This window comes from Balearica regulorum, chromosome 14 (assembly GCF_011004875.1).
Source record: "Balearica regulorum gibbericeps isolate bBalReg1 chromosome 14, bBalReg1.pri, whole genome shotgun sequence".
NCBI lineage: Eukaryota > Metazoa > Chordata > Aves > Gruiformes > Gruidae > Balearica > Balearica regulorum.
The window spans coordinates 11,566,467-11,588,797 of NC_046197.1; the positions used below are offsets into that span (position 1 = coordinate 11,566,467).

At 64.2% G+C, this 22,331-nt stretch overlaps 4 protein-coding genes across 5 annotated transcripts; 3 read left to right on the plus strand and 1 right to left on the minus strand.

The window, feature by feature from the left end:
• Positions 1–852: 852 nt before the first annotated feature.
• LOC104629545 (ADP-ribosylation factor-like protein 3) lies at positions 853–2,936 on the minus strand. 2 transcript variants are annotated; one of them, XM_075766433.1, is made up of 6 exons: positions 2,919–2,936; positions 2,384–2,527; positions 2,179–2,295; positions 1,961–2,011; positions 1,023–1,208; positions 853–923 (listed from the first exon to the last, which is right to left on the minus strand). In XM_075766433.1, exons 1-6 carry the CDS (start codon positions 2,934–2,936, stop codon positions 876–878), a joined length of 564 nt encoding a protein of 187 aa, XP_075622548.1. In that variant the 3' UTR covers positions 853–875. The 2 variants fall into 2 exon arrangements, with proteins under 2 accessions (XP_075622548.1, XP_075622547.1); XM_075766432.1 differs by having other exon boundaries at positions 2,384–2,554.
• A 2,128-nt stretch (positions 2,937–5,064) lies between these two features.
• On the plus strand, positions 5,065–12,254 carry RGS14 (regulator of G protein signaling 14). Its single transcript, XM_075766363.1, is given in 16 exon segments — positions 5,065–5,208; positions 5,211–5,273; positions 6,645–6,666; positions 7,909–8,063; positions 8,170–8,262; positions 8,816–8,959; positions 9,125–9,274; positions 9,464–9,584; positions 9,669–9,793; positions 9,880–10,083; positions 10,193–10,269; positions 10,447–10,573; positions 10,907–10,988; positions 11,173–11,231; positions 11,453–11,567; positions 11,867–12,254. Coding segments are annotated over 16 exon segments (1,902 nt in total). The 5' UTR covers positions 5,065–5,079; the 3' UTR covers positions 12,103–12,254.
• Positions 12,255–14,838: 2,584 nt separating this feature from the next.
• SLC34A1 (solute carrier family 34 member 1) lies at positions 14,839–19,471 on the plus strand. The gene is made up of 13 exons (XM_075766371.1): positions 14,839–15,058; positions 15,283–15,399; positions 15,552–15,734; positions 16,196–16,324; positions 16,400–16,543; positions 16,653–16,764; positions 16,852–17,047; positions 17,236–17,331; positions 17,447–17,546; positions 17,794–17,961; positions 18,344–18,460; positions 18,610–18,734; positions 18,826–19,471. The coding sequence occupies exons 1-13, from the start codon at positions 14,854–14,856 to the stop codon at positions 19,378–19,380; spliced, it is 2,247 nt and encodes a 748-aa protein (XP_075622486.1). The 5' UTR covers positions 14,839–14,853; the 3' UTR covers positions 19,381–19,471.
• A 792-nt stretch (positions 19,472–20,263) lies between these two features.
• LOC142603822 (alpha-2Db adrenergic receptor-like) lies at positions 20,264–21,465 on the plus strand. Its single transcript, XM_075766346.1, has one exon. It carries the CDS (start codon positions 20,346–20,348, stop codon positions 21,372–21,374), a length of 1,029 nt encoding a protein of 342 aa, XP_075622461.1. The 5' UTR covers positions 20,264–20,345; the 3' UTR covers positions 21,375–21,465.
• Positions 21,466–22,331: the final 866 nt, after the last annotated feature.

Below are 22,331 nucleotides of genomic sequence, written 5' to 3' on the forward strand. Positions count from 1 at the left end.
TGCCTGTGGGCAGGCAGGGCTGGAGCCCTGGGCCTGGCACAGCAGAAGGCCCCCAGCCCCGCTGCGGCTTGTCTCCTACCCATCCCCAGAGGCGCGGGCACTCAGCCATGGTGGCTGTGGTGGCTGAGCAGCTGCGTCTTCTAGCCTTGGGGATGGGCGTCTTCAGCAGGGTGACAGAAGCCCAAGCTTGGGTGTGTTTAGGGCAATGTGCTTCCCCAGGGCTCTTGCAGAGCAGCCCCTCTCAGTGACACGTGCAGCGGGGCTGCAGCCAAGGCTGTCAGGCAATGAGACCCCTCCATTGGTGACTGCCCGGCCAGGTCCTCGCCGCCTTCTGCTTGTCCCAGGTCCTGTGCACGTGTGGGAGCTCCTCTAAGCAGTGAAGGATACTGAAGCGAGGCCTTCCTAAGCCAGCTGCCATGCCTGGGGCAGCACCAGTCACATACTATGGGAGCAGAGGGGAATGCACACTGGCCGCATGTACCATGTCTGAGGGTGTAGCTGGTGCCATGATGGGGTGCCCAGCGTGACCTGCGTTGTTTGTGCGTTGCAGCAGCCTCTGTGGGGTGTGCCAGTAGTGTTGATGGATCAGTCCTGAGTGGGTTCTCGTTCCAGAGGTGTGCAAGCCCTTGACATAACAGGACTTGTGCTTCCCTCCGTGTGCAGGAGGGTCGGGGGGTACGAGGAGCCCGTGGAAGCCCAGGAGGCAGGGAGAGGGGAAGCTGACTGATTAGTGAAAGACTGGGTGGGAAGCCCATCTGAGCACGCCGGTCTGAGGCTCAGGGCCCAGCCGAGCCCTTGGGGGGAGTCTAGGGAACAGGGGGGTTGGCCATGGCTTAGGGACCTGCAGTTCAGTCCAATCTGGCACTTCACAGCTCTCACTTCTTCCTGTTCATGATCTGGCTGGAAATCCAGTTCATCCCATCCTGGAGGGAAGAGAGAGACATGAGCACAGCCCCAAGAGCATGGCAGGTCCTTGGGTCCTCCCCTGCCTCTGCAGAGCCTGCAGGCCCCCATCTCTCTACCTGCACTCCTTCCCCCGACAAGGCTGAGCAGGCCTGGATCTGCCATTCCCGGTCCCGGTAGGTGTGGAGGCTCAGCCCTTCCGCGATTTCGGCTGCGGGTGCTGCAGTCACCAGGTCCTGCTTGTTGGCAAACACCAGCAGCGGGACCCCCATGAGGGACTCCTCCTCGGTAAGCTCTGCTAGCTCCTGCCAAGAAAGAACCATCTCCCAGGGCTGCTGCCCACTGCCACCCCCCTCCACAGAGCTGCCAGCCACTTCCCGGGGTGGGCTGGGGCACCTCAGACCCCAAAGCACCTCACTCTCCTCTCTCTGGTGCTTTCATTGCAGTCAAAGAACCTGTGAGGTCTCAACATCCCGAGGGAGAGACACACACCCCTGAAGCTCCATCTGCCCCGAAGACAGCCTGGGAGCCACGTGCAGCGTTACCTGAAGGCTGAAGCGCTCCCGGCACTGAGAGCCTTGGGCAAAGGGCAGCTACAGGAGGCTGCTGTCAGCCCCATGCTGTCTGGCACACCCATGCCGCCGTCTGGTGCCGGTACAGCAGACTGGCACTCGAAGTCTCACCTTCCCCTCTCCAGCTTTGTTCCCAGGGTTCGTAACTCTGAATTCACTACCATAAACCTTTGCTTGCTCGTATCGCTCACCTGGTGCTGGGGAGGTGTGAGGAGGACATGAGGCTGGCAACCGAGGGGTCGCTCTCAACAGGGACAGAGTCACCCCAGTGTTGGTACCCCTGGGGCATCACACCCAGCTTGGGGCATGGGGTGGCTCTCTATACTGAGACCCCAATCATGAGCCCTTCCCAGTGTGACCCCCACAGCGGTGCTGCCCCATGGTAGAGAGCAGCCTCGCTCCCCGCTCCAGTCCTCAAAAAGCTGGTGTCAGCTGGGTCTGAGTCCCAGGACCCCACAGCCACCCCCTGCCCAGACTCCTCATACCTGCCCGGTCTCCTCGAAACGCTTCTGGTCTGCGCTGTCAATGACATAAATCTGCCATGGGGACAAAAGGGACAGTCAGCGGCTCCTCCTGCCTGGCTACACAGCCCTCTGCCTTCTGCGGGGGCCGCAGGGCTCTGCTGGGGTACAAGGCCCTGCACAGAGGGCACAGCTACCCACACACGGGGCTGCGGTGGGCTGCGGGCAGCCACCCCACTCACCAGCAGGTCTGTGCTGCCCAGATACTTCCTCCAATACGGGCGGATGGAGCGCTGCCCCCCGATATCCCAGACATTTAGCTTGAAGCCGTGCGAGTGGACGCTCTTTATGTTGAAGCCCTGTGCGGGGACACGAACCCTGGCATCACCCAAGGGGAGGGTAGGACCTGCCACCCTCCCGCTGCTCATGCTCCCCAGCAGCACCTACCTGGGTGGGCATGATGGTGCTGACCTCCTCAGATGCCAGGCGTTTCAGCAGTGTGGTCTTCCCTGCGTTGTCCAGCCCCAGCAGGACGATACGGAGCTCCTGCTCCGGGGAACCTTTCAGCCTCTGGATGATGGAGAGCAGCCCCTGGGGCTGCGGGGTGCGGGGGGAGCCCTGCGGGGTGCCGGGTCGCTGCAGAGCACCCTCATTTCGGAGGGGGGGACTGGGTGCCCTATTAGCCATGTGTACCCTGTGTCTATGCCCTGAGCAAACTCCAGGGCTTGGCTCCCAAGGTGTCCAGGCTCAGGGTGGCCCCACAGCAGATCCGCCCAGCCCCAATCCACCCCCCCCCCCCCTCCCCCGCCATGTGCTGTCCCTGCCCTGGGATCCCTGCCAGCTCCTGGGTGTGATGGGGGGACAGGGACAGGGTAAAGCCCTGGGCCTGGGCCTGGGCCTGGGCCTGCTCTGCCAGCCTGCCCAGCATTGCAGGCGGCAGCATCTGCCCAGCGCAGGCAGGATGTCACCGGACCCTGCTTACCTTCTGCACATCACCCATGGTCTGGGAGTCGCTCCGGCCCGCAGCACGGCTGGGGACCTGCCAGGGGCTTGTCCCTGGGGCCCGCCGGCGGCTGCGTGACTGGCATGGACCCCATCCCCGGGGGAGGAAGAGGATTACGGGCTCCAGAATTAGCTACTGTTTCTCTATTTACCCACAGCATTAAATAATGCCCCTGGCAAATCCCCCAGCCAGCTGTCGCCCCGCCGTCGCCTACCCCCAGGATAAACCAGGTCCTGCTGGGCTGGGGCACTGGAGCATGGGGCATCCCTCTCCCCACAGAGCCAGACTTGGGCTCAGGGATGGCAGCGCAGCGGGAGGATGCAGTACCCCGGCACCACAGGCATCACTGCGGGCAGAGCGTGGCGGTGGGATGGAGCTGTGCAGCCGGTGTGTGATCCTGGGAGAGGCACTGCAGCCCCAGCCTCTGAAGGGGGATGTTGCTAGCTGCCCAGGCAGCAGAGGCAGGCTGCAGGCATGGCTGTGTCCCAGTGCACAGGGCTGGCACAGATTTCCATGCAAGGGGTGATGTCTGAGCAGATCCCCATGTGCAGGGTGAGGCGACACCAGCAGCTGGGAGCTGCCCCCTCGGAGGGTGGCAGGAGCTAACGCTGAGGCTGGAGCTGCTCAAGGCCACGTCAGCTGCTGCCACAGCTCCCCGCTGCCGTCCGAAGGAAACCACCGGGCCCTGGAGTGCATCAGGGCTGCGTTGTCGGCAGCTGGAGGTCGGGGATGGCACAGGACAGGGGTCCAGAGGGGCAGAGGCACCTTCCCCAGCAGCCCACCCCAGCCCGGGTAGGGAGAGGGGCTCGTCCATTCACTATTTGGATTAAATATATTAATTAAGCAATGTCTTTGATTCTTGCATGCCGCAGTTCGGTCCTCGGATCAGGTTTCCTAGCAGAGAGGCTATCCTTGTGGTGAGGACCGTGAGTCACGCACTCTTGGTGAGACATTTTTATTTATAACTCCCATTGCAAAGCCAAGCCAAACAACACAGCTACACTCCAACAAAGGGAAGGGGAGAAGCAGGATCGTCCCCCACCCCACTGCTGCTCTGTGCCACGGCAGGGAGCAGAGGGGCAGCAGCGGGAGCCACCCTCCACTCCCCCCTGCCTGCAGACCCTGCCAGCACTGTGGCTGCTAATGCCACACTGCCTTTGTGCATGCTCACGGTGGGAACACTTCATTTTTCTCTGCATAGATCTGCACCCAACTTAATGTTAGGGTTCTGCTTTTGATAGGTTAATCACCCACCTTACGTCCCAGTTATTAGCATTTCCATGAGTGGGTTGCCATGGTGCTCTGCGGTTTATCCTGTAACTGTTAGTTACTTATGTTTCCTAACAAATATCCTAAAATATCCTTGACTGGTTTGTGGTTGCTGATGAACATGGAACCCAGACCTGAGAGATGGGCAAAACTGCTTAGGCATCAGTTTGGTGACTCCAAGCTGCACGTCCACCGCTCCTCTCTGCCAGGCTCTGCCGGCATCCGTGGTGCAGGCAGCTCTCCCTGAGCACTGGCCGCTAACAGCAGCAGCAGCAGCAGCAGCAGCAGTGCGGCCCTGGGGGCCACTCCCAGACCCACTGCTTGGCAGGAGGCTGGCAGGCAGCTGTGTGCCCGGCCGGGCATCACCATGGCAAGCAGCAGCAGGCTGGTGGAGGGGTGCACTGGGTGTGCTGATGCCCCCCGCCCCTGCACCCCCCTTTCCTGGGGTGATGTGATGCTCGGGAGGAGCCCCCTCAGGCTGCCCAGGCTGCTGGGAGTGGTGGCGGTGGGTGGTGACCCCGAGGCACCACAGGCCGTGGTGGTGACAGGGACTGAGTGGGATGGGGATAGGGATTGGGATGGAGGTTGGGATGGGGATGGGGATGTAGATGAGGGATGGCAAGAGGGATGCAGATGGGGATTGGGTCACGGATGTGGATGTATATGGAGACGGGGGTAAGGATGGGGATGGAGATGTGGATGGAAATGGGGACAGGAATGGGGATGGGGACGGGGATGCAGGCGGGGCCGCGGCGCCTCCTGGCCGGGAGCCGGTGCCGGTGCCCACCGGGGCGGGGCCAGGGCCGGTGGCGGCGGCGGCGCGGGGCGGGAGGGCGGCTCCGCTCCCCCCCCCGCTGCGGTCTCGGTTCCCATGGCGACACTTCCTGTGGCAGCCGAAAGCGGTAGTGCCGAGGAGCGCCGGGCCGGGCCGGGCCGGGCGAGCCGCGCCGCCGGCCGGGGATGCTGCGGGGCCGCGGGCCGCGCCGGTAGCGAGCTCGGCCGTGCCGTGCCGTGCCAGGCATGCAGGGCAAGGCCAAGCTGCTGCTGGTCCACAACGGCCGCATGGTGAGTCCCGGCCCGGGGCGCCGGTCTCCATCCCTCGGGGCTGCCCCGCCCGGCGGCGCGGCGTGGGGCCGGGTAGCAGGCAGGCAGAGGGGTGTGGAGAGGATAACGGGCAGGCAGAGCGTGCGGGGCTGGGTAGCAGGCAGGGTGCTGTGCAGCTGGGTACTGGGCAGGCAGAGGGGCGTGGGGTGGGCAACAGGCAGGTGGGGGGTGTGGGGCTGGGTAGGGGCAGGCAGGGCAGGATTCGTATCCAAAGCAGGCAGAGATGTAGAGGGGTATTAGGGCAGGCAGCAGTATATGGGGCTGGGTAGCAGGCAGGCAGGGACATATGGGGCTGGGGTAATGAGCAGGCAGTGGTTTATGAGGCTGAGGCAGTGATATAAGCGGGGATGTATGGCACGGGGGTAATGGCAAGCAGTCACTTATGGCGATGGGGTAACAGGAGTCAGCAGTGCTGGTGTGTGTGGGGCTGGGTGGCACAGGCAGGACAGAGCTATGTGGGTGTGAGCAGCAGGGATGGATGGGGAAGAGCGAGGTGCTGGCTAAGTAGGGGTATGCGGGGCTGTGGTCATGGGCAGGCAGGGCTGGGATGTGTGGGGCTGGGGTAAGGGGACACGCAGGGGGTGAGGGGCAGGCTGGGCTGTGTGGGGCTGGCAGGGTGGGGGGCACTGGCCTGCCAGGTCAAAGGCACCGCTTCAGTGTGGCCCCAGGCAGCAGCGTGCAGGGGGTGCTTGGCTGGGCTTTGACTGCAGAGGGTCTGCCCAGCTCCCTGCTTGCTGTGGGTCCTGGGGTACCACATCCCCACGGCAGATATCTGGGGTGGCCCAGGGTGTGCTGCAGGGCACCCCATCCTGCTGTGCCCTGAGCTGGCAGCTCTGGCAGGACCCGGTCCCTGTTTTGGGGCATCTGCCCTCCAGTAGCCCCAGGCCCGAAGGAAGGAGGGAGCAGGCAGTTTGCCTGCCTAGGGCTGTGGTTGTCCTTCCTTTCCTCCCCTCCTCCCCTCCTCTTCCTGTGCCGGGGAGGCTGCTTCTCTCCTCCCCGGGCGGCTGTGGCAGGGTTACATCTGATAGCATATGCCCTTTCCCAATTGCTGGCCTGGCCCCAGGGCAGTAGATTCATGGGAGGTGGGAGAGAAGCTGTAACTCCCCACCCTTACTCACTGCCCCAGGGCTGTGAGCCCCATGTCCTGCCTCTGCCATGGGCAGCCGTCCCGGTTGCAGATAACACCAGAGCCATGTTTGCTGGCAGCCCATGTCCCTTGCTCCTGGCTTTGGACTGAGCTTGCCCTAACACTGCTGCCTGCCCAGGTACTGCTCCACCGGGCTGGCAGATGCTGTGTGGCCCCTCTCACCTCTCTTCTCTCCACCCCTGCAGGGCCCGGCTGTGTCGGATGGAGGTAAGGCTCCTCTTTGCTCTGGGACAGGAGGCCGGCATCATCTTCAGGGGAGGGGGAAGCCCTCAACCAGCCTGGTGCCAGGGGCAAGGAGCCAGCAGAGCCAGGTCCTGTGTCAGCACAGGCTGTGCCATGCGAGTGCATGGCTGGGCCCCCGCAGTGCTGGGCTGAGCCCTGTGCTGGAGACTTGCCATACCCCGCCATCCCTCCCGAACGGCCCCGTGTGGCCTGTCCCTCCCTTCTGGCTGCTCAGCTGACACCCTTGGGTGCTGGTGGCCAAGGGGCTTCCCGGGGCAAGCAGAACCTGGATACCAGCCAGCCCCGAGCTCTCTGAGGGAGTCTGTCTGTCTGTCCATCTGTCTCATTGTGCACCAGATATCTTAGCCAGCCCATTCGCACATCTCTGTCCTGCTGCAGGATCCTTCCAGCATGGGGTGCCAGGGGCTCCTGTTCCCATCTGCATACACAGGGTGTGTGCAATTGTTCCGTGTTTTGGACAGGAGGAGAGGGGCAGGGAGCCTGGCAAAGCAGCACCCTGCCTCCTCCTCTGCTCCCACTGGCTTTGCCAGGAGAGCTTTGCTTCCATACCCTTACCTTCTCTTGCAAATGATGCTCTGCTCCCAATTGCTCACCAGCCAAACCAGTTCAAAAGCTGGGGTTTCCCCTGGGAACTTTGGTCTTTTTGACAGAGAGGGACTCCATTTGAATGCATGGTCACCTCGGGTTTCCCCGAGGGAGAGTTTCCTCAGGGTTGGGAGCCAGGGATGACACTTTCTGTGCCCTCCTGTTGCTGGGTTTGTACCTCGTCATGGCCAGAGGGATGGAGAAGATAAGTTCAGGCACCTCTACCCATCCTCTGAACTTCCCTCCATGCCATGTGCACCCTGTGTCCCCTTCCACCCTACTTTCCCTCCCCAGCTGGGTGCTTTCCCCATGCGTTGGCTTTGTTCCCCTGGGAGGTGAGTCACAAGTGGAGTCATGGTGACACCCCAGGGAGGGGAGGACGGCCAGCGCTGGCAGAGAGGGCTGTCACACCGGAAAGTGTCAGCTGTGGCATTACAGTGCTCAATCCGCCGAGGATGCCACTGTGATGCTCCTCACGTTCCCTACCTGAGGGCTTACCAGCTCTGATCGGGATGGGGTGGATGAACTCACTGCAGATATGGAGGGCTGAGGGCTCCTGGTAACAGGGAGAGACACTGGGGGACACCCAGGCAGCCAGAATTGACCCTTTTTCTCTCTCAGAGTTAAATGCCTCCAGGGCCCGTGGCAGCAACCACAGTGTGAACAGTCTGCCGGGACCACCAGCCGCCTGTGGCTCTTCACAGGGGTCTGTGGCCAGCTGGGCCGAGTCCTTCGAGACGCTGCTGCAGGACCCTGTGGCTGTCACCTACTTCACTGTGAGTGCCACAACCCAGAACTTGGTCCCTCTCCCATCTGCTGCTGGTAACTGGCTGTCCCACAGCTGCAGTGCAAGCCAGGCCAGCAGCTCTCTCTGCCCCACAGGAGTTCCTCAAGAAGGAGTTCAGTGCTGAAAACGTCTACTTCTGGCAGGCATGCGAGCACTTCCAGCAGATCCCGACCAGTGACACGCAGCAGGTACGAGCCTCCGCGTAACCACAGTGCGGCTGAGCCCAGGTCACGCAGCTGCTGGGAGGGCCGTGGGCAGAGGTGGAGGTGGTCATCATGCCTGCGAGTCCCAGAGCCCTGTAGTGGGATGCTGAGCAGGCTGGGGTCTCCTGCAGGAGGGACAAGGAGATGAGTCAACATGCATCTGAAAAGCCACAGCCCATGGAGCAGGACGTGCTTCTCCAGCCCGGGGTGGCCAGAGGGTGAAGAGTGCAGCTGGGAGAACAAAAGAAACCAGAGAGCTTGACAGGGGCTCAGGGGGACAGAGCCATGTGGCTGGGGGGGATGGTTCCTACCTTGGGCTGTATCTCCATGGAGAGACCAGCGTGTTGTGCTCAGAGCTTGGTGCTGGGTGGGGGCGGCTGGCTCCAATCCCATCCTGAAGCCCAGGTACCAAGCTGGTCCCAGGGGAGACTTGGCTGCTCAGGGCTCAGGTGGCTCCATGGGGTGAGCCGGGGGGTCCCCGCAGGGTAGCAGTGAGGAGGGGGCTCCTGATCCCAGCCTGACCACCCCGCTCCCCCAGCTGGCACAGGAGGCACGGCGTATCTACGATGAATTCCTCTCCAGCCACTCGGTCAGTCCCGTGAACATTGACAAGCAGGCCTGGATTGGGGAGGACATGCTGGCCACCCCCTCCCCGGACATGTTTCGCATCCAGCAGCTCCAGGTACGAGCAGCACCTGTGGTCTACCCCGCCCACGGGATGGGGGCTGCAGGACCACCCTGCGCATCACTCGGCATCACTGCTGTCGCTGTGGGGCTGTGCCACAGGGCGGTGGCCAGAGCGACCCCCTGGGCAGGGGTCTTAAGCACACACATCCTCCCTTTGCAGATCTTTAATCTGATGAAGTTTGACAGCTACACGCGCTTCGTGAAATCCCCACTCTACCAGGCCTGCTTGCAGGCAGAGAGAGAGGGGCAGCCCCTGCCCGACCTGCGGCCCCACTCCCGCAGCAGCAGCCCCCCGCCTGACCTCAGCAAGGTGAGTGGAGTGAAAAGGGGGGGGATGGGGACCTGTTCCTTTGCCTGAGAAAACAGTGCTGGGTCACTTCCCCGCTGCTTGGAGCAAACCCAGCCCCAGGCTGAGGACAGACAAGCACTCAGGGGACCGGGGAAAGGGAGGGAGCAACCTCAGATGTCCCCATGCTGAGATGCTTTTCAGTTCACCCAGAAGTCGAAGCTGAAGCTGGGCAAGTCCCTGCCGCTGGGCGTGGAGACAGCAGGCAGTGGTGCCAACCGCAGCCCCCGCCGGTCCTTCAGGAAGGGAGAGCGGCGGGAGCCATCCTGGGCAGGTAGGTGCTGGAGCGGGGCAGAGGGGCTGCGCCACTCCCGAAGGGTGCCCACGGTCCCCACCACTGTCCCTCTGTCTGTCCTAGAAGGGGGAGAAGGCAGCGGGAGCGCCATGCTGTGGCGGGAGTCCCAGGGCTCGCTCAACTCCTCGGCCAGTCTGGACCTGGGCTTCCTGTCCTCGGCCAGCACTGCTGCCAGCCCCTGGACAGAGGTGAGTCTCCAGAGAGAGTTGCTGCGCCAGTCCCACGGCATCACACTGCCACCAGCCCGGCTCATCCCGCCATGTCCCTCCCGCAGGGCCATCGGAAGAGCCTGGGGGGCAGCGAGGCAGATCTGCCGGCCAAGGCCATGAAGTACTGCTGCGTGTACCTGCCCGACGGCACGGCCTCGCTGACCTCCATCCGGCCTGGCCACTCCATCCGTGACATGCTGGTGGGGATATGCGAGAAGCGCGGCTTCAGCCTCCCTGACATCAAGGTCTACCTGGTGGGGAATGAGCAGGTAGGGTGGGCAGGCGGGAGAGGGGGTTCCTGCCAGCTGGACCATCCCCGTGCTGTACCATGCGCCGTTCTGTCGGTCGTGCAGTTTCCTGATGGTTTGGCTCTTGCAGAAAGCACTGGTGCTGGACCAGGAGTGCTCCGTGTTGGCTGACCAGGAGGTGAAGCTGGAGAACAGGATAAGCTTTGAGTGAGTGAGAGCCTTGGGGCTGATGCCATTGCCCACATACGTTTGGTCCGCATCATGCATGGCACCCTGACCTCGCTGCACCCAACCCCATGAGGAGTCCCAAACACCCTGGCTCAGCCCCTGCCTGTCCTGCCTGCCTGTGCCTGCCTGCAGACAGCCTCTTCTTCCCCTCCACAGGCTGGAAATCTCCTCCCTCAATAAGACCATCCGCATCACGGCAAAGTCAACCAAGCGCATCCGGGAAGCGCTGCAGCCCGTGCTGGGGAAGTATGGCGTGAGCATGGAGCTGGCACTGCTGCGGCGGGTGAGGGCTTGCGCCTCGGTGGGCATGGTCCCAGCATCCTGTGGATGGGATACTCTGGTGGTGGGGACCCTGGGTTTGGAGCTCGGACCAGGGGCTGCCAGCAGTCGTGGGGAGCAGCGGTCCATGCCAGGGGCAGCCTGTGTGCTTGTGGAGAGTCACTGGTGTTTGAGATGCGCCGTGTCACCACGCTGTGGGCTGGGAGGGAGCGGTGGGTGTGCTCTGTGCTGTGCAGCCCATGACCCGGCAGGGTCTGACCGGGGAGCACAGGTCCTCAGCCTGGCTGCCTTTGCCGTGCCGCAGCAAGTGTGACACTGGCTGGCTGTTCCATTGCAGCAAGGTGAGCCGGCCGCCGTGGATCTGGAGAAGCTGGTCAGCACGGTGGCTGCTCAGAAACTTGTCCTGGAAACGCCAGCAGGTAGTGTCCTTCCCTCCAAGCCATGGCCCCCCACCAGGCCACGGCCCCCCCACAGGGCGCTCCCAGGGCCAGGCTGCTTTCTGCTGGCCATGGCTCCTGCTTCCTGGGATGGGCTGCAGCCTGTCAGCAGCCTGGCCAGGACCGGGGCGCTGGCACGGGGCACTGAGCATCACTTACCTTGCAGAAATGCAAGTGAAGGAGAGCGCCGAGGCCACGGCCGCCCCCTCCCCGCTCCGGAGTGAGGTGAGCTCTAGATCCCACCACCCCAGTCAGAGATGCCCCCACGGCTGCTGCCACGGTCCGTGGGAAGGTGTCAGGTGTGCCCCACTGCGAGCCTGCACGTGCTGTGGGGCTGGGCAGCGGGTGCCGAGGCAGGAGCTAGGCTGCAGGAGGGCAATGAGGATGTGGGCTGGGGAAGCGCTGCCTCCTTGCCTCGTTGCTGAGGCCTGGGCTGCTCATCACAGGAGGGAAGCCCGACAGGAGCAGAGCCTGACACACTGTGGGAGATGCCCTCCTCCTTCTCCCGGCCCCGGTCTTCAGCTGCCACGAACCTGAACCGCCGCACGTACGACCTGGAAGGTGAGACCTGGAGTGTCTGAAACCCAGGGCAAAACAGGGGTGAGGGATGCAGGGCCCCTGGTGTGCTGGGGATGGGTGCAGAGTCCTGTGAAACTGGGCATGGGCTATGGGGGACTTGGGGTCCCCCGGTGTGCTGGGGATGGGTGCAGGGTCCCATGGGTGCTGGCATGGAGCAGGGAGAAGGTGCAGGTGCTGTGCCTGGGACATGTTCAGGGTCATGTCAGGTGGAGAGGGCAGCCGAGGCATTAGGACAGGAGCCTGAGCGCCGGGCTCAAGTGCGTGACCTGCCTTTCCCCCAGGGCTGGTGGAGCTGCTGAACCGTGCCCAGAGCTGCCGGGCCAACGACCAGCGTGGGCTGCTCTCCAAGGAGGACCTGGTCCTGCCTGACTTCCTCCAGCTCCCTGGGCAGGATGACAGTGCCTGCGAGGGGTCGGATCAGCCCCACACCCCTCACTCAGGCTCCAAGGGAAATGGCCATCCTCAGCCCGCAGAGCCTGCGCCGGCTCAGCCACCGGTCGACCGCGAGCTCCGATGAGTCCTACTGCACATCTGCACCTGGCGCATGGTACCCCCGGGCCATGCTGGGGTTCAACGTGGGGCCCGACCAGCCCCTGCCCTGCGCCGCCGACACTGCCTGGACCGCAGATTCATCTACGTCCTGTCCCAAACTGTCGTGTCGTGTTGCTGTGAGTGGTTGAGCCGCTGCCATGCCCCTCGGTGAGGTCACATCCTGGTGCACGTCAAGGGAGTCCTGTACATAGTTTGAATCCCCATTGCAAAGCACTTTGCAACATCCCACGCATGCCTGGCACTGTCCTGCCCAGTGCCTCTGCCTGCGGCAGAGCTGCCGCCCTGGCAAATCCTGCCTGTGCCAGGCTGGCACAGCTCGCGGACTGTTCAGGTGGGGAAAGCACCCTTCAACCAAAGGGTGTGCGGGATAGAGAGGGCACGGGTGGATGGGGTGGCAAAGCAGGCGCCAGCCCCGAACACCAGTGCTGTGGGCAGGCAGGGTCAGGAGAATGCGTGTCTGGAGCTGAGGGCTGGATCCAGTCCCTGACCCCGCAGGAACAGGGGTTCCCCCGTTGTTGATGTGGGGGTCTACCCGTCCCAGGGAGGGGTAAGCATGGCCCTGCTGGCCTGTGCCCCAAGCAGGTTGTTAGCATCTGTGTTGTGTGAGCATGGCTGGGCTTGATCCTGCCAGGTTCAGCGCTGTTGCAGAGCAGGGTGTGGAGCCATATGTGGTTCCTGCCCTGAGCAGACAGAGGCAGAGCCAGCAGGTTGTGCCAAAGAAGCCTTCCTCCTCCCCGCAGGGAGATCCTGCTTGGGCAGCAGGTCCCGTAGGTCTCCTGCCGCAGGCCAGCTGGGGCCATGGGTGCTCAGCCCCTGGGGACAGGCCTGCCTCCTGTCAGAGGAATGCAGCACCCCTGGGTACTGAGCATCTCAGCTGGTGTGTGGGTACCCAGTGTGTGCCCAGCCTGGCATCCCTGCCAGCGGCTGTGCTGGGCGATAACCTTGAACCTGGCTCTGCCAGACCTGGCTGTGCCCGGCAGGTCCCCATCCTGGGCTGCCCTGTGTCCCCAGAGGTCCCAGACCCAGTCTACAGTGGAGACCCCAGACAGCAGCCAGGAGATCCCTCCATCATCTGCGTGTGCCGGGGCCCTTCCCTGGATCACCATGGCTCAGCCAGAGGCAGAGGGGTGGCCCAGGGCAGCCCCAGGGCTCGCCCAGGGATGGAGGTCATGGCCACCCAGCTCCACACTGCTGCGGCCGGCTGCAGCCCCGCAGGCCCGGTCAGAGCCCCACTGTGTCTCCGTAGTGCTGCTCAGTCCCGTCTATGGTGTGCAACCGGGGGAAATAAAGAGCATTGCCTGGATGCGTGTCCCTCTCCTTCCTCCGCCACCGATACTGGACAGTGCTTTTCCTGGCAGCGATGTCCCCCCATACCCCATGGAGCCCCCCAGGACTCCATGTGGAGTCAGTGGATGGAAACTTGGCTCCAGTGTCACCCTGCCCGGCAGCAAGGGGCAGTGCCAAGAGCTTGTTTTCCCAGCACCGTTGATGATGTAGGGGAAGCTGTGGGGCCGGCACGGCCAAGGACTTCAGCCCCGACCCTGTCAATGAGTGACAGCCAGAGCTGCCAGGGCCTCACTGGGTTAATGATTGTGGGGGCAGCTGGCCAAGAGCCCCCCGGGCATGGGGTAAGCGCGGACACAGGCCTCCTACCCACCACAGCCTGACATGGGGCTCTGCGGGTGCCAGTGGCCACACCCTCAGGCCAGGAGGGTCCCCATACCCTGCAGAGGCAGGACATGTCCCCTGCTGTGGCACCTCCCGGGCATTCCGCTCCATTGGGTTGTGACTTGGCGGAGGCTCGGTGATGCTCCAGCAGTGGCAGGGAGGGCTCCAGGCTGTCCCCGAGCACCCTGGGGTACCAAGGGACCTCCCCTTGCTCCCCCCATACAATCGCAGCTGGCTTGTCCATGGTGATGGGTCCTGGGAGTGTCTGATCCTGGAGGAATGGGGACATGGCAGCCGCGTGGCCCCTCTGTGCCTGCTCCCTGCAGGCGCCCGGGCTGGAGGGGCCTTTGGCCCCTGGCTCTCCCCCAGGCAGACGCGGTGGCGAGATGGCCGGGCACCTTGTCAGTGGATGGAAACTTGGCCGGAGGTGCGTAAACAGCAGGTAATGATAAACGGCGTCGAGGAGGTGATGACGGCAACGCTGGCATTGCTCTGCTCCTGTCCGCCCCAGCGTCGCACGTGCTGGGAAAACACAGGCTCTGCGCCACACAGCCTTCGCAGCGCTGCCGGCTGCTCCATGCCGAGACGTTGGCAAGGGCTGAGCCGGGCTGCGTGCCACCATCACCACCAGCAACAGGACGTGGGGACCGCGCCGGTGCTGACGTAACCGACTGCCAATGCTGTGGTGGTGAGGACAGTATGTGCCCTGGGCAGAGCCGGGTCCCTCGTGGCTGATGCTTAGATGGCTCTGAGGATGGTAGATGGTTTGGGTACCCCAGCAGTGCCAGCACCAAGCCCTTCTCCTCCTCCTCTTCCTCTCGTGCTGGGGATGAAGCACCAGCACCAAGTGATGGAACGTTGAGGCTGCTTCAGCATTGCCCCTTGGACACTGGGCTCCAGCACCGCCCCAGCTTTGCTCCCCACCGCACCAGCTGCTGCTCACCCAGAGGCAATGCTGAGCTTCGGGCAGGCGAGGTGGGGTGTGCCGGTGGCACAGTACCCTGGCGGCGCGTGCCCCATCGCGCCCTGGGGCCGCAGCTGACGCGGGATGCTGCAGGGTTACCCATTAACTGCAGGAATTTCTGGGGAGGAGGTGAGCAGTGAGCAGAGGCGAGGTGCAACGCGGGGCTCCTTAGACTTTGCTCTTGGTGTGCATATAAAGGGCCACAGTGCCCTGCGGGCCACTTTGCTGGAGGGACACGCAGATGTGGCATGTGGACATGGCGCTGCCCTGAGTGGCCAGCCAGCCCCAGGTGAGCAGGACCCGGAGCAGGAGGGTCCCCTCCCCGTGTCCTCTGCCTGCCCTTGCAGGAGCTCGTTGGGGTGGTGCAGCAGCGGCCAGTGGCCCAGGGGACCATTGGGTGATGGGATGGTCCTCCTGGGTGGTGCCAGCACTGCGAGGATTTGGGGGGCCGGTGGTGGTCGGTGTGGTGCAGCCATGGCTCTGCTATGGTGACACATGGCCACCTCTGCTCAGCCTCAGCAGGAGCGATGCTGCCCTACCAGAGGGAGAGCCCAGCCCTGCCCCGCTGCCCAGTGCGGGGAGGAAGGGTGGTGCATGGGCCCCAGTTCGCCTACTGCCCCAGCCCCCAAGGTAGGTGCCCCCAGCCCTCCTCCTCCTCTTCCTCACCCCATCAGGCTCAGCTCTGCTTCTGGCCAGACCCTGGCCCAGGCAGTACCCGGGTGTCCTCTGCAGGGGGGTCCCTGCGAGGACAGGGCTGTAATGCGGGTATCCCTTCTCCCCAGCTCTGCACCGGCTGCCGGGCGCCCACACCTGCCCCTTCACTGTCGGTGCGGTGCCTTGCCCTGACCATGGCTTCCCCTGCCCTGGCTCTCCGGGGCGCCTGCGCGAGGGCAGGGAGCGGTACGAGCTGGATGCGCTGCCCTGGCAAGGGCCCTGTCTGAGCTTGGATGAGCTGCAGAAGCCAGGTGAGACCCCCCAGGTGGTGGGCACACAGCACCCAAGGTTGTGGAGTACCCAGAGACCTGCCAGAGGCACTCGGGCGGGCCTCAGGGTGCCAGGGCCATGGGGTGCCAGGAGAGCCCCAGCTTTGCCCCCAGGACTGGCAGCAATTCCTCCCTGCTGCTCTGCAGTGCCAGTCCTCATGCTGGCACCCCAGCCAGACCCCCAGCACGGCGGGCTGCCTGCCAGTGGGGGACACCCTCAGCTCCCCAGCGTGCTGTGGGCAGAGCTGAGGGGTGATGGAGATGGTTGGCACAAGGCGCTGCAGGGTGGGAGGAGATGGAGGGGGCCTGGGGAGTGGTGGCACAGCTGGGGACACAAGCCCTGTCCTGCCAGGGGCACTGGAGGATGGTGTGAGGCTGTGGGAGCCCGGGCAGCCGTGGCTGTGCCGTGGCCGGTGTTTAACACTCTCTCTTGTCTTGCGCAGAGCTGGGGTGCTGGGCCAGGGTCCAGTCCATCTGTGTCTCCCTTCTCAAGGTGCCCCTGATGTTCGGGTTCCTGTACCTCTTTGTGTGCTCCCTGGACGTGCTCAGCTCTGCCTTCCAGCTGGCAGGAGGTAGGGTGGCAGGGGCACCCAGGCAGCTGGTGGCACCCACCATGCCGGCACCCTGCCGCTCACGCTCTCTTACAGGCAAGGTGGCCGGGGACATCTTCAAGGACAATGCCATCCTCTCCAACCCTGTGGCTGGGCTGGTGGTGGGCATCCTGGTGACTGTGCTGGTGCAGAGCTCCTCCACCTCCACCTCCATTATCGTCAGCATGGTCTCCTCAGGGCGTGAGTACACCCATGGGGCTCCCGGGAACCTGAGGCTGGGGGACGGGGTGGCTGGATGAGGTCACCCCAAGCTGGGCCATGCAGGGCTAGTAGGTGCCTCTGTCCCCAGTGCTGGAGGTGCGCTCTGCCATCCCCATCATCATGGGCTCCAACATTGGCACCTCCGTCACGAACACCATCGTGGCCCTCATGCAGGCTGGTGACCGTAGTGAGTTCAAACGGTGAGAGCTGGTCGGGGCAGAGGGGGCTTAGGGTGCTGGGGGCTGCTCCCCGGGGGCCACCCCATGCCAAAGGGCTCCTCCGCACAGGGCCTTCGCTGGTGCCACGGTGCACGACTGCTTCAACTGGCTGTCGGTGCTGGTCCTGCTGCCGCTGGAGGTGGTGAGCGGGTACTTGCACCATGTCACCCACCTGGTCGTGGCCACCTTCAACATCCGCAGCGGGAAGGATGCCCCTGACCTGCTGAAAATCATCACGGAGCCCTTCACCAAACTCATCATCCAGGTCTCCTCGGGCTGGCTGTGCTGTCCCCCAGGGTGGTGTCCCCAGCCTGCTGGTGATGTCCTCACCACTGGTGGTTGTGTCCAAGTGTCCCCAGGCTGGCAGTGGCGTCCCCATCTGAGTGAAGAGGTCCACAAGCTGGGGGTGCTGTCAGCCCCCAAGGGCCCTCTCCAAGGTGTGTTTTGTTGCAGCTGGACAAGTCGGTGATCACGGGCATTGCAACGGGGGACGAGAGTCTGCGCAACCGGAGCCTCATCCGCGTCTGGTGTGGCCCCACACCCCCACAGGTGAGGTGCCCATGGCCCTGCTGAGGCCACCAAACGATTCCAAGGAGGGTGGGTGGTGGGCAGGGGCTGACCGAGGATGCTGTGGAGCTGGCTGCAGCCCGCCTTCTCCCTGCAGACGGCTGCCATGGGGCTTGGCCCCCCCCCGAACTGCACGGCCCCTGGCCACTGCAGCACTAAGGGCATCGAGACCCTCCACAACATCACGAGGCAGAAGTGTGAGTGGGTGTGGGGGACTTGGGCAGGGCTGGGGGCACAGGACACAGGGCTGGGGAGGTGCAGATGAGGCTGAGGGGCTTTATGTGGGATTGAGGGCTGCTGGGCATGGGGCTGGAGTCATGATGTGGGACAGGACTGGGAGATGTTGGGGCTGGGGCCCAGCTGTGGGGTTGTCTGGGGGAGGGGCGGGTTTGTGAGTGGTGCCAGGCCGGCCCCAGCCCCTCGCCTAGCCTTGCTGTGGGGCAGGCGAGCACCTCTTCACCGACACACCGCTGCCCGACCTGGCCGTGGGGCTGGTGCTTCTGGCCGGGTCCCTCGTCGTGCTCTGCACCTGCCTCATCCTCCTGGTCAAACTCCTCAACTCCCTGCTCAAGGGGCAGGTGGCCAAAGCCATCCAGAAGGTTATCAACACTGGTGAGTGGGATGGGGAGACCACTGCAGGGTGAGTGGGATGGGACCCTGCCTGCCACCCAACCCCATCTCCACCCTCAGACCTATCCCTGGCTGCCCTTAACACCCATTCCTGCCTGACCCCCAAGTCCCCTGCCTGCCCCTGATCCCCACTCTGCTAATGACTGCCATGGCCTCCTGGTGTCCACATCCTCCTTCCCCAGCCATCCTGGCCACCAGCCACCAAGCCTGACCCCATACCCCAAGCCTGACCCCATACCCAGAGCCTGGCTGGACAACCCCTTCCCCAGCACCATGTAGAAGCTCTGGGCTGCTCCCAGCTGATGTGTCCATGCTCACGTCCATGCTTGTGGCCATGCCCATGCCTGTGGTCATGCCGTGGCAGACCTTCCGCACCCGCTCAGCTGGCTCACCGGGTACTTTGCCATGGTGGTGGGTGCTGGGATGACCTTCGTGGTGCAGAGCAGCTCTGTCTTCACCTCGGCTATCACACCCCTGATCGGTGAGTCCTGGCCAAGCCTGGTCCCCTCACATGATGGCCTGTGGGTGCTGGGGCACTCAGAGGGGCAAAAGGAGCTATGCCTCCCTGGGAGAGTGTGGGGACAGTGCTGGCGAGGAGCAATGGGACAGGACGGGGTACGTCTCCCACAGGCCTGGGGGTGATTAGCATCGAGCGTGCCTACCCACTCACCCTGGGCTCCAACATCGGCACCACCACCACTGCCATCCTGGCTGCCCTGGCCAGCCCAGGGGACAAGCTGGCCAGCTCCTTCCAGGTATGGGCAGCCCGGGGCCATGGCTGGGATGGCAGGTGGCACCAGGCAAGACAGAGGCTTGCCTGACCTGACAGGGATGCCATTCCTGCAGATCGCCCTCTGCCACTTCTTCTTCAACATCTCTGGCATCCTGCTGTGGTACCCGCTGCCCTTCACCCGCCTGCCCATCCGCATGGCCAAGGCGCTGGGTGAGCGCACGGCGAAATACCGCTGGTTCGCCGTGCTGTACCTCATCGTCTGCTTCCTCCTGCTGCCCTCCCTCATCTTCGGCATCTCCATGGCGGGCTGGCGGGCGCTAGTAGGAGTGGGTGCACCCTTCCTCAGTCTCCTCTTCTTCGTGGGGCTGGTGAATGCACTGCAGGCACGCAGCCCCGGCCGCCTGCCCAAATGGCTGCAGACCTGGGACTTCCTCCCCGCCTGGATGCACTCGCTGCAGCCCCTCGACCGGCTCATCACCCGGGCCACCCTCTGCTGCACCGACCGCTGCCGCAGCCCTGAGGGCTGGGAGGAGCGCGAGGGCCCCCCTCGTGACAAGGCCAGGCTGGGGCTGGATAACCCTGCGCTCTCCTACCCCGAGGAGATGCCCGGCCCCGCCGGCCGGGTGGGCTCCCCTCGCCCACCCCTGCATGGTGCCACCCGCCTCTAGCCAGCACCGGACACCCGGGCTCCTGCTCCTGTGGCTGCCTGGTGTCCACCATCCCTGCTAGCTGGTATCTAATAAATGCCAAGCACCCGCACCCTGGGTGTTGTGTCTCTTCAGCTTCTGTCTCTCCAAGCCCTGCCAGAGCCGCAGCCGAAGCCATGGGTGCCAGACACCCACCATCCACCTCCATGTCCATACACCGCCACTGCACACATGGGTGCCCGGCGCTAGGGATGCACCGAACACGCTGCCCGGGGCCATGGTGGCACGTGTGGCTGGTGCCATGGCTGAACCCTGCACCTGCAGTTTGCAGCCAGCCCGTACCAATGTGCCACAGGCAGTGTCTTCCCCCACCTGCCTCATCCCCTGAGGGCTGAGCTGGCAGGGTCTGTGCCACACCGCTGTGCCACGACAGTGTGTCAGTGAGCTGGGCACAGCACGGAGCAGCTGGGGAGGTGCTGTGGTGCTGCTGGGCTGCTGCTCAGCAGGATGTCGACTTGGCACAGCTGGGCAGTGCCCCTGGCCCACCGGGCACCCTGACACCCGTGGCAGGAGCCCACCCACCCAGGTGATCCTGGCAGGAGCCCTTTAAGTGTTGGTGATAACCGCTTCTCCCACTGCCCACAGATGCTTGGGCTCCTGCCAGCAATATCGGCCCGTCCCTCCCTCCCTCCTTCCCGCCCGCCCTCCTCCCCGGGCTGGGACCGGCAGGGCTGCCGTGGGAGCCACTCCAGGGCTCCCCGCACCGCCGCCACCCTGTGTGCCTGGCAGGGCAGCCACTGGGCTGAGACAACCTCCGTCTTGCTGCCAGACCGGCTCAGTACGGGAGCAGTGGTGACTGGGACACCCCCCCCCGGGGTTTGGTGATGCTGGGGCTGTGCCACGAGATGCGGCGGTGCCGGTGAGTGGGGTGTGCACAGCGGGGGGCAGCCCCATGGGGCTTCATCCGACTGAGGGGCCAGGACAGCATGGAGCCAACCGTCGCCCTCCCCAACGTCTCCGGTAATGGCAGCGGTGCCGGCAATGCCCCGCACTCACCCGCAGCCATGGGGTTCATCCTGCTGGCTGCCCTGGCCATCCTGCTGGCCACACTTGTGGGCAATGCACTGGTGGTGGTGGCCGTCTCCACCAGCCGGGCTCTGCAGGCCCCGCAGAACCTCTTCCTGGTGTCCCTGGCCTCAGCGGACATCCTGGTGGCCGTCCTCGTCCTGCCCTTCTCACTGGCCAACGAGGTGATGGGCTACTGGTATTTCGGCGGCCTGTGGTGCAGCCTGTACCTGGCGCTGGACGTGCTGCTGTGCACCGCCTCCATTGGGCACCTCTGCGCCATCAGCCTTGACCGCTACTGGGCCGTCACCCGGGCGACTCGGCTCAACCTGCGCCGCAGCCCCGGGCGGGTGAAGGGGATGATTGGGGCGGTCTGGGCAGCAGCGGCCCTGGTGGCACTGCCACCACTCCTGCAGGCTCAGCCAGGGGGCCGGGAGTGCCAGCTCAGCCAGGAGACCTGGTACGTGCTGGCCTCCTGTGCTGCCTCCTTCTTCGCCCCCTGCCTCGTCATGGTTGCTGTCTACTGCCGCATCTACCACCTGACCGCCCGGCGGACAGCAGCCCTCCTCAATGTCCGCTCCCCATGCCCTGCTGGTGCCGCCAAGAAGGGGCCGGGGGTTGGGATGCTGGGCTGGCGGCGCCGGAGCCAGCACCAGAGCATGTCGCTGTGCCGGCAGCGGCTGGTCCGGGCGCGGGAGCGGCGTTTCACCGTCGTGCTGGCCGTGGTGATGGGGGCCTTCGTGCTGTGCTGGTTCCCCTTCTTCTTCACCTACAGCCTGGGGGCTGTCTGTGGGGAGGGTTGCCGCGTCTCCAAGCCCCTCTTCAGCTTCTTCTTCTGGATCGGCTACTGCAACAGCAGCCTCAACCCCCTCATCTACACCCTCTTCAACCGGGACTTCCGTGCCGCCTTCCGCCGGCTCCTTGCCGTTCCCCGCCAGCACTGCACCTAGGGCTCCACCGGGACACCAGGGACGCAGCCCCCAGCCCTGCTCACCGCAAACTGCACCCAGCCCTGCCATGGACCCCAGACTGCCGTGCCGGTGTGCATCTCGAGGTACTTTTGGAAATGTGGGATTGAATAAAATGAGGCCAAAGCCTGTGCCTGAGGCCGGCGTCTGCCTCCTGGGAGCTCAGCAAGCGGCACTCATTGCTGGCACCCGTCATCACCCAGGTCAGCCCACCCGGCCCCTTTGCAGTGCGGGTGACCCGCTGGTGGTTACAACTCGCCGTGGCGGCTCCAGCAAGTGCCAGTCCTCCCCGCTGCCAGGTGAACCCCAGCTCCTCTGCACAGCCATGGCCCCCAGCATCTTCTCGTGCAGGGGACGGACCCCATGGCTGCTGCAGTGGGGAGAAAAACCCCATGTGGCAGTGTCACTGGCACTGGGCTGGCCATGCCACCGCAGCATCCCAGTCCAAGCCCTGTGCCTCTCTGCCAGGGCTGTCCCCTCCAGCTGCCCATCAGCACATAGCTGTGCCACGCCACAGGGGTTCCCCATGGTGTACCCCACAGTTGGCTACAAGGGGTGCAGGTCTGGGGTGGGACACCTGACATCCTGCTCAGGGGCTTCACTGGGATCTTGCTGCAGGAGGGAAAGAAGGAATGACAAACCAGTGCTGGAAAAGCCAAGCTCCCTTGGGAGAGCATGGGAGATGGGGCCACGTAGGAACAAGCTCTAGTACAGCCTGAGGTGTGAGGGGCCACGGGGGCAACCGTGGGGTGAAGACCTGGGGCCAACCACATCCCCCCCTGGGTGCAGCAGCCACCCCGCGCCTGCCCTGCCCGGCTCCCTGCCCTGCTCTGCGCAGACACCCGGGGGTCAGGGGCCGCTCCGCTTCTCCAGCTTTGCAGCTCAAAATAGAAAATCTCAAAACATCAGACTTTCACTCGTCTAAAAACAGCCCCTGGC